At 35.2% G+C, this 16,659-nt stretch overlaps 1 protein-coding gene across 1 annotated transcript in view; it reads left to right on the forward strand.

Moving 5' to 3' along the window:
- COP1 (COP1 E3 ubiquitin ligase) overlaps positions 1–16,659 on the forward strand; it is a 269,589-nt gene that overhangs the window by 79,630 nt on the left and 173,300 nt on the right. Inside the window, 2 exon segments of the mRNA XM_024758830.1 lie at positions 4,592–4,651; positions 5,372–5,448. Coding sequence (XP_024614598.1) covers positions 4,592–4,651; positions 5,372–5,448 — 137 coding nt within the window.

A 16,659-nucleotide genomic window follows, 5' to 3' on the forward strand; every position in this document is an offset into this window, starting at 1 on the left:
ATTCCATTGTCTGGATGTATCACTATTTATCCATTCATTTTCTGAAGGACATCTTGGTTGTTTCAAGTGTTGGTATTATGAATATAGCTGCTATCAGTGTGTTTTTTGGGAATCTTAAGTTTTCAACTCCTTTGGGTAAATACCAACGAGTGTAATACTGGATCATATGATAAAAGTGTGTTTAATTTTTTAAGAAACTGCCAAACTGTCTTCCAGAGTGGCTGTACAATTTTTCATTCCTACCAAGAATAAATGAGAGCTCTTGTTGCTACACATGTTCGTCAGCTTTTGGTGTTGTCAGTGTTCTGGGTGTTGGATGATCTGATTGGTGTACAGTGCTTTCTTTTTTTTGAATTTTTTTTAGTGCTTTCTTGTTTTTATATCATATATTAATTTTGCTACTCTCTTTTTAACCAACTTTTTTTCTGAAAGTATATCAGTATTCTTTTGTTCAGTTTTTATTTTTTTTGTTCAGTTTTGAATATGTCAGATAATTGAAGAAGTCTTGGCAGCTATGATGTATTCTAATTATATTAGCTCTAAAAAACAAAATACTGAATTTAATACTTAAGCATATTTTTATCAAATCATAGTGATGGTGAAATAAATGAGTGCTGATGATACCTACCTGCACCAAAGCTAATGTCAATAAAAGGGGGCTCTATTTTTGAATTCTTTTCTGTTTTAGTCTTAAGGGTTTCTGAGACTTTCTTTCTTCACTTTTTAAATTTAAATTGTTTTAAAATTTTCTTTGGGTTTTGGTACAGTATGCTGTGTTAAGAGAGTGCTTGCTGTTGATGGCTTAGGACTGTGTTCTCAAATAGCATTTCTCCATCTTATGTATTTATTATTATTATTTTCAGTAGCCCCCAAACTCATAATAGTGTTAAGGCAGATTTGATCCAGAGGTTTGTTTATTATCATTCCCAATTTGTGATCGATTTTCATTTAGATAATGACAGTTCAGCTTTATAAGGACTTCTTTCATATATCTCCAAAACATTCTTGGACTCTGATTCATGCTTTTATTCTAGATTCTGCCTCTCTGGCTTATGAAACATATTTGCAGAGTGAAGTTAGCCCAGTTTTCTTTCTGCTTTTTAAAATGGTTATCCTTTGTCTTTCTTCTGTTTCCTCATACTATAATGTCTTATATTGGTGCCTGAAAGGAGAACACTTGTTTCCATTATTCATCACCACTCTCCATATTGCTGGCCACCAAATGTGTAGATCATTTCTCACACCAATTTTCCAGTTCTCTTTGGACACCAACCGAGTGTCCTACAGTTCAATTCAATTCAGTTCAATTCTATCTAACACTGTCTACCTGGAGTTAGCCCCGGATTCCACTGGTTAAGGATTCAGTCCCACAAGACTGAGCTGCTCCTTCAGATGAAAATTGCAAGTCCAGGAAGTCACATGTGCATCTGACCTACTGGCTATAAATTGGTAGTTCCCATGTCTGCCTCCTTGGGTTTGATAATGTGCTAGAATGGGTCACATAACTTAGGAAAATAGTTTACTTACTAGATTACCAGTTTATGGTGAAAGGATACAACTCAGGGGGCATGGAACTTCCATACCCTCTCCAGGTGTGCCATTCTCCAAGCATCTCCATGTGCTCACCAACCTACATGTTCACCAACCCAGAAGCCCTTTGAACCCCTTAAATTAGTGTTTTTTATGGAGGCTTCATTCCATGGACATGATTGATCGGCCATTGTTGATTCAACTCAGTCTCCAGCCCCTCTCTCTTTTCTGGATGTTAGAAGGTGGGGCTGAAAGTTCCAACCCTCTAATCACATGGCTGGTTCCCCTAACAACCAATCCCCATCTGGAGGCCCTACAGGAGGTTATATTTCTTATTATAAATCAGAATAACACAATGTCTTAATAATTTAGAGCTTTAAACTTCTTCAGAATTTCGTCTTGAAATGTAAACACCTCATTTAACATATGCTCTCTAAATAGTTTCCATTCACTGAAATTTAAGAAAAAGTTTCTTGCCTTGACACCTTTGCAGACTTTTTCACATAAATAGGTTACATCATTTTGTTTTATCGATACACTATACCTATGTATTTATTACGGCAGCCCTTGTACCTTGGTTGTTTTATTTTAAATTGAACCGTATGAAATTGCTGCCTTTGGAAGTAAAAATTGTTTGAACATTGGTAGTTTTATGTAGTTCATCTAATATACGGCCTTCATATATAGTAATGGATGTATTATCCAGCAAAGCTTTGGGGCACTGGAAGGATGGGACATTATCTTCAGAGGGTTGGGCATTAGCATTTAGTATTTTGAGATTTCAGGTGATACTGGATTTTTTTTCTTGATACTTCAATTGCAGAAGTGGAATGAAAATTGTTAATTTGATCTTAAATATGTATTATGTATCATACAAGTGATATTGGCTGTCTCTGGATGTTGATATTTTAGATGTTTACTTTCATCCTTCTCTTTAAATGTGTTTTGAAAACAATCATACTAAAGACCCTGTCAGCGTTTGTTTAAATAAGGATTTCAGCAGTGGAGCATTTCAGGCTAATTAAATGAAAAAAGTTAAGGGGTGACCATGGGATGTTTTGCTGAATTAGAGGTTAGGGTCAGCGGAGTCGAAAATGGCTATGGACCAAAAGGCAAAAGGATTTAGTGATCGTAGGAAATAACTGGGATATTTGTAGATGTCTTAAATCTGTTGACAGTGATTTGGCTGCTTGGATTGAGCCAGACCAGAGTGTTTTTTATGTTAGAGTGGAAGACTAATTATTGGGAATGGCCAATGAATGCAGTAGAAGTGCAAGTCTGGGGCATGAGAGAACTTATCACTTGACCAACTTTTATTTGAAAGAGTTCCAAGGCAGACTGTGTCCTTGAGGGAGAGCAAAGTTTCAGTTAAGGTAGGAGTATTGTGTGAAAAATTTTAGGGTGGAGTAAAGTTTATTAAAGTAGATGGAAGAATTGAAAGAATTTGACAATGCTAATCACTTTTTTTTTAACCCCCTCCCCCTGTCCCAACCATGGTTTCTGTGATACTGTGCTATCGTTTCTCCTGGCTTTTGCCCTTGCCCTTATTGATGGTTGACATAGAGCTGCTCCTTCTTCCTTTGCCTATCTCTTAGCTGTTGGTGTTCCCTACACCCAGTTTTTTTTCTCATCTCTTCTGACTGTACTGATTGACATTGGGTGATTTCATTCATTGTCATAAATTCAGATTTATTATTTCCCTTTCTCATAGCTTTTAGGTCTTTGTGTGTTTTATTATTTACTCTGTTTATTCTGTCTTTTCCCACCTTTTTTCCACCTGGCAAATTACTGTTAGTCCTTTGATGCTCAGCATTTCACTTAATTTCAGATCCTATTTCAGTTATCCAGTTGCCTTTTCCCTCTCCCCAAGTTTTCCATCTAGGTTACGGGCAGTCTGTATACCTTTAATTCTTTGTACATACCATCATCATAATGTTTTCTATGATATTTCAACTATTGGTTTACTTTTTGCCATCTTCCCTAGACTGAGTTCCATGAGGGCAAGGGCTAGAGTTTTCTGAATCCTGTTTTTCACAGTGCTTAGCAAAATGCTTAGGATTGGCAAATATTTGAATTAATATGTTATCAATTGTGTATATATTGCCACAGAAGAAAAGGCGCTTAAAAATCTGTCTGCCATGTATTTGCTGAATAATCTTGGACAAGTCACTTAACCTTTCTGTGCTTCATTTTCCTGTGTAGTAGTTCCTATTTCACACCTGGCAATAAATATTATTACATAAGTATTCATTATTGTTATTTTACATTTTAAAAATTGGCTCAATATATTTGGGTTAGATTAAGACAGCCACTTATACATAATAGTGATAGAAATTTAAATTTGATAGTGTTTCTGAAAAACATTTTTTTTTATGCAGTGAAGATTTGCTAGCTTTTTCTTTTGATCGAATAATTTCATTTTTAATAATCAATGAAATTTGAAATACAGACTAGTATGTTCCAGAATTACTTATGATAGTTTGCAAACAACTTAAATCTCTGATGGTTAAATATATTGTTGAATGTGATGCAACAATTAAAATGTTTGCATTTTAATGGCGTGGAGAAAGGTTATGGTGCAGTAGGTAAGATATCAAAGATAAAAGATTATCTTAAATATGTTTTAAAAAATGCTTAAGAGGCTAATTTGTGATTGCTTTGGGGTGGTAGAATTTAATCTCTGAGACTTTTTTTATTTTTAAAATGGGGTTAACTGACATGCTGACATTAATTGCTGACAGTTAAATGAGGTAATTTGAAAATTCTTCAGATGTCTTCTGTTTTTATTAAGTCATATTGTCATTGTTGTTCATCTTTAATATTTTTATTATAAAGCCAATCCTTGCATTAAAGAAAATACTGTTTTCTTAAATATTAAGTCTTTACATTTACTTTTTAACATAGGAACGTACAGCACTTTTTGTCTGCAGTATTTCACCCTGACAACCATTAGTGCACATTTTCCTAGAAATCATTTTGTAAACGTTAAGTTATTTTATGATTGTGGTGATGCTTGTGTGGTTTGGTTTAGGCTTTTTATTTCCTCCTCTCTAATCTACAGCAACTGGAGCAGATTCAGAAGGAGTTAAGTGTTTTGGAAGAGGATATCAAAAGAGTGGAAGTAAGATATCAAGAATTTCTCACATCTCTAGTAATTTTTCAATTTCATGAAATTTTTGCTTTGCCTTTAAATTGCTGCATTAAATTTATGGGATTGGTCTCCATTGTATAGAAAGTCACAGTCATAATTTATGCAGTAATAGTTTATTAGGAGGCCTTTTCCTCTAGTTAATGATCAAAGTTAGAGTTTAATCCATTGTTTACTAGAAAGCTAATATTTGAATCAAGAGGAATGCTACTTTTCTTAATGTTTGCAGAGAATATTTTTGAAGTAGGGACTGACATATCATGTTTTTCTGTACTTTGCAGAGTTGAACCTAATGATCCAGTTGCCATACTGTCATATTTATCTTAATATTTATCAATAGGGTCTCACTTGGATTAATGATTAGCTAGTTCACTATTCACATAGTGTACTGTACATCTCATTCAGATTATTTACATTTGTCTTTTTCTGCATTTGGTAGCTTCATTAGTGATGAATATTTATTAAAGTGTTTCTGGTTCTTTAAGAATGTGTATCATAGAAAAGGCTTGTCTCTTAACTTTCAGATATCCTTGCTTTTGTACTCTGTGGAAAGGAAGCTTTGAGAAATTTGGGTGTTGAGACAAAAAGGGACTGATAAAACCTGGGATTGGAAAGGAATATAATATCATAACTCCTTTTGATTTATACATCTTCTCTTTGGAGTGTCTGTAACTCTAATAATTGTGCTTCCAGGAAATGAGCGGCTTATACTCTCCTGTCAGTGAGGATAGCACAGTGCCTCAATTTGAAGCTCCTTCTCCATCACACAGGTACAAATCTTGAAACTTGTAATTGCTTAGGATTTATGTTACAGAGGGCACATATGGTATTAATCCTTAGGAGCCTTTTCCATGTAATGTACAAAAACCCCTGAGAAATTACTTTGGTCATGATCTAGAAATGAGATTGAGATAGCCTGTTTCCTTAATGCTTTGAATTTTCATGCCAGGGACAGTTAGTGAGTAGAATATTATAATACTGTGAATTCACTGTTGGATTAAAAGTTTGGTGGATTTCTTAAAATAATGGCAGCTTTAAATACTTTGCGAGTTAAAATCAGATGGCATTAGAAATCTACAACTGGAGAACATGAAATGGTAATATTAGGGGAGAATTAGATAAACTAATACCTTTAACTTTTCCACTAACCAGTTGAATTTTCTTGCAGATCTCATTCCCCAGATTTAAAGTGAGGCCATTAGATAGATCTGTTAGTTTAGATATCCCTGGTATTTTCTTTATAACTCCCCATTATTAATTTGTCTTCCCTTCTGTACCCTCTATTAGAGCAGGAATTACATTTGTCTTGCTCGTGACTGTTTCCCTAGGTTTTTGAGTAGCAGTAGTGACTGGCCTCCTTCAGTAAGTTTTTGTGAAATAATAATGAATGTCTGTGGTCCCTGTATAGCTCTAAAGTTCTATTTGAAATATCTACTACCTAAAATTTGAATTTGAACTTTTTTGTTGTGTTCAAAGCGAGAGCAATTTTACATGTTTTTAACTTGCTAATCCATTTAGGATAGTGGTCTAATGTAAGCTTTTCGGACAGATAGTTTTAGGATAACACATGGATTATCAGGCAGTCCAATGACAGTACAAGAGATTACACTAACTTTCAGAGCCAGTGTCAGTTCAGGAAAGCTATTTTAGATCTAGTTTTGGACAAAATGTGGGGAAGGGGCACAAGGGATATTCAGTTAAAGAACATTCCTGGGTTGTTTGATATTTTTCATTAACCATTTTATGGAGAATCCTCGTGAGTACTAGGTGATTCTGGGGTCACTTTACCTGTGTAATTCAGCTTGTTTTTGTCCATATTTTATTTTCTTTAAAACACTTGGGAATGACTCAGCTGTGGGATATTATCTTTAAGCTTAACATTCACTTCCTGATGCACATGGAATCTTTGTCAGTGGAATATTTATTATGTGAGTGCATGCAGGCAAGAAAAAGTTGTCATATCACAGAATCTTCTCTAATAAACTGATAGTTCTCATCGTCATATGACTCTCTGTCATAGCCTTTAACAGTAGTGTTTCTTTCTGTCTGTGTGTCCAGGTCTTTGTTAATCTTATTGACGACTTTTAATAACTTGTTAACCATATAGTATTATATTCATTTAACTGGCTCTGTTTATTTAATGCCTCTGATGCACTGGGCACTGTTCGAAGTGTTGAATCTAGCTGGCAAATTTCCTGCCTTTATGGAACTTACCTTTTGGGGTGTGTGTGTGTGGAGGTTGGGGCAGATGCTAAATATAAGCAAAAATATAATATAGTAGTAGTACAAAATATGTAAGTAGTACCCTAGAAAGGAAATTAAATGTATTAGAGAGCTGACACATGAATGAAGTGAAGTGAAGAGATAATAAAAAGTCATGGGGGAGTTTTGAGTAGGATCTGTTTTAGATTTTAAAATATTTACTGGGGTTCCCATGTAGAGGACAGAGATTCTGTGTCCCTCTCAGCCCCCTGCCATTGGAAGCTAGGACGAACGTTAGGAACATTGCAAGAGTCCAGAAGAGAGGAAATGGTGGAATTTTATTGGATTTTATAGGATTTTATTGGTGGAAGAGAAGGGAAGTGGTTGTATTATAAAGTAAAATAGCTGATCTCATAAAAGATAGAGGATTTCATGATATCTATGAAAACTTTGTTGAATCGCTAAAATTGTATGGAGCACTATTGTCAAATGAGATTTGGGCAGAGGTGAGACTGGTTAACAGTTGAAGATGAGAAAATGGGCAAACATGATATTTTCTTCAAAAGAGTGTTTTGATATTTTCTTGAAACGAGTAATTTGATTATCACTCAAGGTTTGAGCGAGACACTTGGGAAAATGATGTGGCTTTAAATATTCTTGGGAAATGACCCTTAAGATTTGGATGTGAAATTAAACATGGGAAGAATGTTATGTTATACTATCAATATTTGAGTTTTTTTTATTTTTAAGAAATAGCATGTAGTTGAATTTTAATTTTTCTCTCATAATTATTAGCTTCATTATTTAAATGCCAGACATATTTTTTTATTTCTGTTGGTCATAAATTTAATTCATTTTTTAAAAGATGCATACATAAGTTTAAATTGTGAATTGCTTATTGAACTTTTCTGTGGTGTAGACCAGGGATATTTATAAATAAAATATATAGATAAGACATTTATATACGACACTTTTGGTTATATTTAACTACTCTATCAGGTATTTTTGAGACTTAATCTTTCATTTGTGTGTCTGTCATTTTTTAATAAATAAATAAATAAATAAATTTATTTATGGCTGCGTTGGGTCTTCCTTGCTGCGCATGGGCTTTCTCTAGTTGTGGCGAGCGGGGGCTGCTCTTCGTTGCGGTGTCTGGGCTTCTCACTGCAGTGGCTTCTCTTGTTGTGGAGCACAGGCTCTAGGCGTGTGGGCTTCTGTAGTTGTGGCGCGTGGGCTCAGTAGTTGTGCCTAGCGGGCTCTAGAGTGCAGGCTCGGTAGTTGTGGCGCATGGGCTTAGTTGCTCCGCTGCATGTGGGATCTTCCCGGACCAGGGATTGAACCCATGTCCTCTGCATTGGCAGGCGGATTCTTAACCACTGCACCACCCGGGAAGTCCCTGGGTGTCTGTCATTTTTGACAAAGGTCCAGATGAATCAAAATGAAGGAAAAAGCAAGGGGTCACTTTATGGATGTTAGAAGTATTTAACTATTATAAAGAATATATATATATATATATAAATATATATAATGGTGAGTTAGTACCTTGTGAATTTGTATATTTTATCATTTGAATGAATAAACTAGTAAAATTCAAGGAATTTGATATTGTGTAATGGCTCTTGGACTAGGTTAAGAAATTCCTCTTTAACTCACCCACACAACTCTACGCAGTCATACTTACCCCTGTGACATGCCCCCTCCCCCAAGTCATTAAAAAAAAAATGTGTGTGATGGGCAGAGGGTGGGTGGTGGTTAGGCATGGCTCTTTGGTATAGTGGATGAAAATGGACCCATCTTCTCTGTTATTGCATATTGGGTCTTTGGCTGGATTATGATCACTGACCAGAGCAGTGTTAATGGCTTCTTCTTCACATATTAATGCTTACGTTTTTGGTACTTTTTAGCAATTATTATTGGTTTAACTGCTTGGTTTTACTTGGGAAGATAACTTTTAAAATTTTGTTTATTTATTTATTTACTTATTTCATTGTATTTTATTTATTTATTTTTTCGCCACACTGCGTGGCTTGTGGGATCTTAGTTTCCCAGCCAGGAACTGAACCCTGGCCCTTGGCAGTGAAAGCACGGAGTCCTAACCACTGGACTGCCAGGGAATTTCCTAAGATAACTGTTTTTAAAACGTAGGAATTGAAATGTTCTTACGGTCAGGTCTAACTCTAATCCTTACAGATTTGTCCCTAATTTATTATATATTTTAAACAAATCTTCTACATAAACCTAAAGAGTTTTTCATATAACATTTATTTCCCTTTGTTGAGGAGGGGAATTATACAATATAGGAAATTCTCCATACACAGCCTGACACTACTTTCCATACAGTAAGTCTCCTACATACAAACGAGTTTCGTTCCTAGAGAGGATTTGTAAGTCCAATTTGTTCGTAAGTGCAAGAAAGTTAGCCTAGGTACCCAACTAATGCAATCGGCTATATAGTACTGTACTGTAATAGGTTTATAATACTTTTCACACAAATAATACATAAAAAACAAACACAAAAAATAAAGAAAACATTTTTCATCTCACAGGACAGTACCTTGAAAAGTACAGTAGTACAGTACAACACCTGGCATACAGGGGCTGGCATCGAGTGAACAGGCAAGAAGAGTTACTGACTGGAGGAGGGAGAGGAGGTGGGAGATGGTGGAGCTGAAGGATCGTCAGCAGTAGGAGTCGGAGGGCAAGCTGCCCACTCCTGAGTTTGATGGCACAGGTTCTGGTTCCTTGCTGGATTCAATTCTATCTACTCTTGAAAAAACGATCCAGTGATGTCTGGGTAGTAGCTCTTTTTTTCTTGTCATAGATGACATGGTAGCACTAGATTGCATTCTGAATGGTAGCTGCAACCTTTGTGTACCGTTCTACATTCAGGTCCTATGCCTCAAAAACTAACAGCGCCTCCTCAAAGAAAATCCCTTTGCCATTTCCTGTATCGTGAATCTCTTCGGTTCTTCAGTTACTTCTTCTTCCTCTTGTCTCTCTTGGTGATTCTTAGCAGTATCAGCTACATCACCACTGCTTTTACCATTGCTTCTGGACATCCTGGGCTTGAAATAAAGATACTGTACTACTGTACTCTATACAGTACTGTACAGTAAAGTACACAAAAGCACAACCACTTATAGAGGAGGCATGCGTGTGACAGTGTACACCAGACACGTGAACTAACTTATGTGATTGGACATGCGAACACGTTTGCATCTTTGGAAGTTTGCAACTTGGAGGTTCGTATATAGGGGACTTGTATTTCCAAGGTTAGATGATTATGAACAGATCTTAAGAAATCTCTGCTACACTTGCATTTATTGTTGCGACTACTGAGGACTACTTGCCTTAACTCTGACCCTATACCATGCAGAGGAGTTGAATTTGATGCCATAGGCGATGGAGGATACTGAAGAATCTTACGGAATTTTCAACTTGAACAAACACAAAGAAACACAAAGCACAGAAAGCAAATTTCCTTGGCAGTAATGTAAAGGGTACTCTTCATACATCTGTAGTTTCTCATTAATTTGATAGGTAATAGAATTGCAGCAAGTAAAGAAAAATGTTTTTGAAATAGTTCAGTTTCCTTTATTTAGAATATTTGAAGAATTCTTCAGTCACTAAGCCAGTTTTTGGAGGTGTATCAGGCATATATAAAACACAGTTTTAGGCACTGGAGATACAGTTGTGAATATGACAGACCCTAGAACTCTGCTCACATGGTTATATAAAGGACGGAAAATAAGTTATGCTGTCAAATTAATTATTCTGCTTAAAATATGGTATAAATAGACTTTTTGATTCCAGTAATTAAAATAATCAAAATACATTTAACTTAAATTATGTTTGATGAGTAGGTATTTCAGGATTTTTGAAAAACATCTTTGGGTTCTTGTTATAAACTGTAATTGTCACTGCTTGATGAAGATACTACCAGTCCTTTCTAATTCTGAAATCTGAGGTGTGAATAGGACAGATTTCAATGTGCATGAGTATCAACCAAACCTCTTGTTTGACATGCAGATTTTTGAACCCCACCCCCGAAATCTGATCATTAGGTCTGAGGTGAGTTCCTGAGATTCACATGTAGGCCTGGAGGATCATACTTTAAAAATATGTAAATACTGGTTTAGTGGGCAGTGAATATGTCTGTATTACTGACATGTTTTAAAAATCTCTAGGTAAGATATATTTATTTTCTTTTTCATAAAAGAAAGCTCTGACATTCAACACTAACGTTTTATAACTATCTTAAGTTTATTTCATTTTTGGGGAAGATAAGGTAAAATTTTCTATTTACTCTCTACTTTGTAAAGTTACATATCCTTCTGTAATGTCTTAAAAATGCCTTGAGTTATGTTCCTGGGCTTGAGAGAGCCAAAACAGTTAAAATTAAGTTTCTTGGAAGGAAGCAAATTATTGGTATTTACCAGCCATTCCCTGTTGATTCCATTCATATTACTGTGATTAGACCCTCTTGCTCATGGCCTTTTGCGCTTTCAGGTTAGAGTCATGTAGGAATCTTTTCACCCCTTTGCTTATTATAGGTGTACCTTGATTCTGGGAGGTCAGGGATGGGAGAAGCTGGGAAAACCAAAGCTATACATTGTAACCCTAGCTTAGATGTAAGAATAATTGAATGCAAGCATAAAATTTCATGTGCTGTCACCATTTTCTGTTTCTGCTGTTTACTGTCTCTCCTCTACCCAAGTTCCAGTATCTTTTTCCCATTCAGATCCTCTACCTTTGAATCTTCTGTTGCTGTTTTTGGAATGCTTCCTCTACTTTGTTTTTAAAACCTTTTTCTGAGATGATTTCAGAGACCTGGGTTTTTGTAACACTAAGATTTATGGCAGTTACATCATCTGATAATTAAAAATTTCTCCTCTGTGAATTATAACTAAATTGTAACTATTTTAACTATTCCCACTCATTGATAAGTGGTTAGAATATAATGGAGTCAAATGCAGTACTTAGCCTAACAAACTGGGACTCTTATTAGCTGTGTTGGAGACAAATGAGTTTCTTCAGTCTTTTTCTTTTGAGCTTATTATTCTGTTTTTGAAATTCTACCAAGCAAATTATTTACTTCCAAAGGCAGTAAGCAGTAGATTCAGACCTGTTCCATCTTTCAGAAATTTTCCATCACATGTGCTTTTCACATCTGCCGGCAGTAAGTTTCTCCCTGAGGAAGCTCTTATGATGAAAACTTTAAAATGAATTGCCCTTTTGCTTTTCTTTTTAAACTTTAGTAATATTATGGAATTACAGACCTTTTAAAAGGCAGCATAATATGAGGTTCATACAGTCCTCCTATGTACTGTATATCTACAACCCTTTCTAACCATCTACCATTAAAAGGGGACAGAGGGTGTTGGAGGAAGTTTTTCCTGGATATTTGAAATACTCTGATAATTTCTGTTCTTTGAAGAATAAATTGAATCTCTTTTTCCTAAAGATCATAGATATGTACTCTGGAGCCCAATGTTTTTATTATTGAACTACCCTTATGTTCCCGAAGTAAATCCAAAGCTTGTATGATATATAGGTTTTCATAACCTTTTTGGGAAACCTTTGGAGTCAGATGTGTTTCACTATGTAGTGTTATGTCTTGCCCCCATACCCTTCCCTCCCCAATTTAGAAAGGTAACACAGTACATATGCCATATATTACATATACTGGAGGAGGAGTAAAACGCGGTTCCATATAATCAAGCACATTAATATTTCAGCATTGAAGCATGCATGTTAGCAGTCAGTGAGATAAACGGTATCAAAATCTGTTCAGGTCAGGTTTTCACTTCAGAAAGTTACAAAAAGTGTTTGATTTTCATAGTTTTGGGTTTTAGGAATTGAAGTTTTCTGTAATCTTTTTTTTTTGTTGTTTAACATCTTTATTGGAGTATAATTGCTTTAAAATGGTGTATTAGTTTCTGCTTTATAACAAAGTGAATCAGTTATACATATATATATATCCCCATATCTCTTCCCTCTTGCGTCTCCCTCCCTCCACCCTCCCTATCCAACCCCTCCAGGTGGTCAAAAAGCACCGAGGTGATCTCCCTGTGCTATGTGGCTGCTTCCCACTAGCTATCAGTTTTACATTTGGTAGTGTATATATGTCCATGCCACTCTCAAGTTTTCCCAGCACCACTTATTGAAGAGGCTGTCTTTTCTCCATTGTATATTCTTGCCTCCTTTATCAAAAATAAGGTTGACCATATGTGCGTGGATTTATCTCTGGGCTTTCTGTCCTCTTCCATTGATCTATATTTCTCTTTTTGTGCCAGTAGCATACTGTCTTGACTACTGTAGCTTTGAAGTATAGTCTGAAGTCCGGGAGCCTGATTCCTCTAGCTTCATTTTTGTTTCTCAAGATTGCTTTGGCTATTTGGGGTCTTTTGTGTTTCCATACAAATTGTGAAATTTTTTGTTCTAGTTCTGTGAAAAATGCCAGTGGTAGTTTGATAGGGATTGCATTGAATCTGTAGATTGCTTTGGGTAGTATAGTCATTTTCACAATGTTGATTCTTCCAATCCAAGAACATGGTTATCTCTCCATCTATTTGTATCATCTTTAATTTCTTTCATCAGTGTCTTATAATTTTCTGCATACAGGTCTTTTGTCTCCTTCGGTAGGTTTATTCCTAGGTATTTTATTCTTTTTGTTGCAATGGTAAATGGGAGTGTTTCCTTGATTTCACTTTCACATTTTTCATCATTAGTGTATAGGAACGCAAGACATTTCTGTGCATTAATTATTTTATCCTGCTACTTTACCAGATTCGTTGATTAGCTCTAGTAGTTTTCTAGTAACATCTTTAGGATTCTCTATGTATAGTGTCATGTCATCTGCAAACAGTGACATCTTTACTTCTTCTTTTCCAATTTGGATTCCTTTTATCTTTTTTTGTTCTCTGATTGCTGTGGCTAAAACTTCCAAAACTATGTTGAATAAGAGTGGTGAGAGTGGGCAGCCTTGTCTTGTTCCTGGTCTTAGTGGAAATGGTTTCAGTTTTTCACCATTGAGGACGATGTTGGCTGTGGGTTTGTCATATATGACCTTTATTATGTTGAGGTAAGTTCCCTCTATGCCTACTTTCTGCAGGGTTTTTATCATAAATGGGTGTTGAATTTTGTTGAAAGCTTTCTCTGCATCTATTGAGGTGATCATATGTTTTTATGTAAGTTTTTTGAGCCCAATATTTATATATATATATGTTTAATTTTATTTTTTATTTATTTTAAAAAATATTTATTTAGTTATTTGTCTGCTTGTCGGATCTCAGTTGCAGGATCTTCGTTAGGGCATGCGGGATTTTAAGTTGTGACATGCAGGCTCTTAGTTGTGGCATTCGGGATCTAGTTCCCTGACCAGGGATCGAACCTGGGTCCCCTGCATTGGGAGCGTGGAGTCTTAACCACTGGACCCCCAGAGAAGTCCCAAGCCCAGTATTTTTAAAAGCCAAACTGTATATTGCTGAAAAGGCCATTTTAATCACTGATGTTTATTTGTATAAAATCTTTTGTATAAAATTTGTTGTACTATCTTGTTGAAATTCTTACAAATACCACAATATGAGTAGTACTACTGTCTATTCTAATGAGTCCGAGACACTGTAGAAGAAAAGATTTCACCTTAATTTTCAATTGAATTTTGCATCAAAATTTTCTCTTAGCTTCCTATTCATTTTATAGATATAGCTTATATGTGAAATTGACTTAACAGTCTTTTTTAAATTATTTATTTAAACATATTTTTTATTTCTTTTTTTTTAATTGAAGGATAGTTGATTTGCAATGTTGTGTTAGTTTCAGGTGTACTGCAAAGTGATTCAGTTTTATATATATATATATATACATATGCACACATATATACACATAATACACACATAAATACGTATATATACACATAAATACATATACATATATATTCTTTTTCAGATTCTTTTCCCTTATGGGTCATTACAAAATAGTATAGTTCCCTGTGCTGTGCAGTAGGTCCTTCTTGATTCTCTATTTTATATATAGGGGTGTGTATTTGTTAATCCCAAACTCCTAATTTATCCATCCCCCCCATTTCCCCTTTGGTACCATACACTTGTTTTCTATGTCTGTGAGTCTGTTTCTGTTTTGTATATAAGTTCATTTGTAAAAGTCTATCTTTTAATTACAAAGTATATCTTTGCTTTTGGAAGCAAATAATTTAACTGACAGTAAGTAGTTTTGTGACATCTACTTGCATAACTGTGAATTTCCCTTGTAACTTGGATTAACAACTGTATAGTTTTCATATGTTTTTAGCTGAGCTCCTCATTGTCACCAGCAAGAACATTAAGAATTTTTTTATCATCTTATTTTCCCCATCATGAATAAAGTGTATTATTCCTAACTCAGTTTTAGTTACTATCTTGAAATTTTCTTCTTGCCCTTGCCATTTTTTGGTGGCTTTGTTTGTATAACTTATTTAAAATAATTTGAAGTTATTTATTTGACATTTATTTGAAATAATTGATGACTCTCATATTTATAGGTTGCCATTTTTTTCACTTTTCTCCTTAAATTATGTCTATGAAGTGGGTTGGGCTAATCCAGGATTTCCTCACTCTTCAGTTGTAGAATGTGATGTGCCTAGGGAGCATAGCATGGTGGTTCAGTGTAGACTCTAGAAGCTGACTCCTTGGCTTTGAATCCTAACTCTGCTATTGACTAACTTTGTTAACTTGGGCCAAATGTATAATCTGTCAGTGGCTGAGTTTCCTCACTTGAGAAATGGGAATGATAATAGTGTCTACCTGAGTTATGAAGTTTAAATTACTTAGCTCAGTGTCTACAGCATGGTAAATACTCAATAAATGATAGCTGTTAATACTGCTGTTGTCATTACCATCTGTGGATTGTGGCTAACTCAGAGATAAGCAGTAGAATAGCACCAGAATCAAGAGAACCCAGCCCAGGCAGTGCTTTCTAATATTCTCTTCTAATCATGTTACTTTATACACACATAGAAACACACACACACACACACATTTTAAAAAGCAGAATTAAAGGGATTTATTTTTTCAGATTGCTTCTGTTGTGGTTGTATATGCAATAATAAATTTCCTTAGTGAGTAAGATTAAGATCTGAAATAAAATAAATTTCAAACTCTGCAGTTATTATTAATAAAATACTATTTAAAACCTGTAATTTCAATACCTTCAACAATCTGATGAGTACTATTTTTAAACATGTATTTGAAATGCAATGTTATCTCACTATATACACTGATATGTCAATATCATTGTTCCAGCCTGCAGTCAAAGAAGTCTGAATTATAACACCATAAAATAATTATATCTAGAAATAGTTCTGTTCTATCAACCTCTAAATTTGCAGCTTCATAATTTTATTAATGTTTATACAGATAATAGGGAATTAGGTTTCATTAGTGGAAGGAACACAGATTTTTTTTTTAACATCTTTATTGGAGTATAATTGCTTTAATGTTGTGTTAGTTTCTGCTGTGTAACAAAGTGAATCAGCCATATGCATACATATATCTCCATATACCCTCCCTCTTGTGTCTCCCTCCCACCTGTCCTATCCCACCCCTCTAGGTGGTCACAAAGCACCCAGCTGATCTCCCTGTGCTATGCAGCTGTTTCCCACTAGCTATCTATTTTACATTTGGTAGTGTATATATGTCAATGTTACTCTCTCACTTCGACCCAGCTTACCGTTCCCCCTCCCCATGTCCTCAAGTCCATTCTCTACGTTTGCATCTTTATTC

This window comes from Neophocaena asiaeorientalis, unplaced genomic scaffold (genome assembly GCF_003031525.2).
Source record: "Neophocaena asiaeorientalis asiaeorientalis breed wild unplaced genomic scaffold, Neophocaena_asiaeorientalis_V1.1 scaffold182, whole genome shotgun sequence".
Lineage (NCBI taxonomy): Eukaryota > Metazoa > Chordata > Mammalia > Artiodactyla > Phocoenidae > Neophocaena > Neophocaena asiaeorientalis.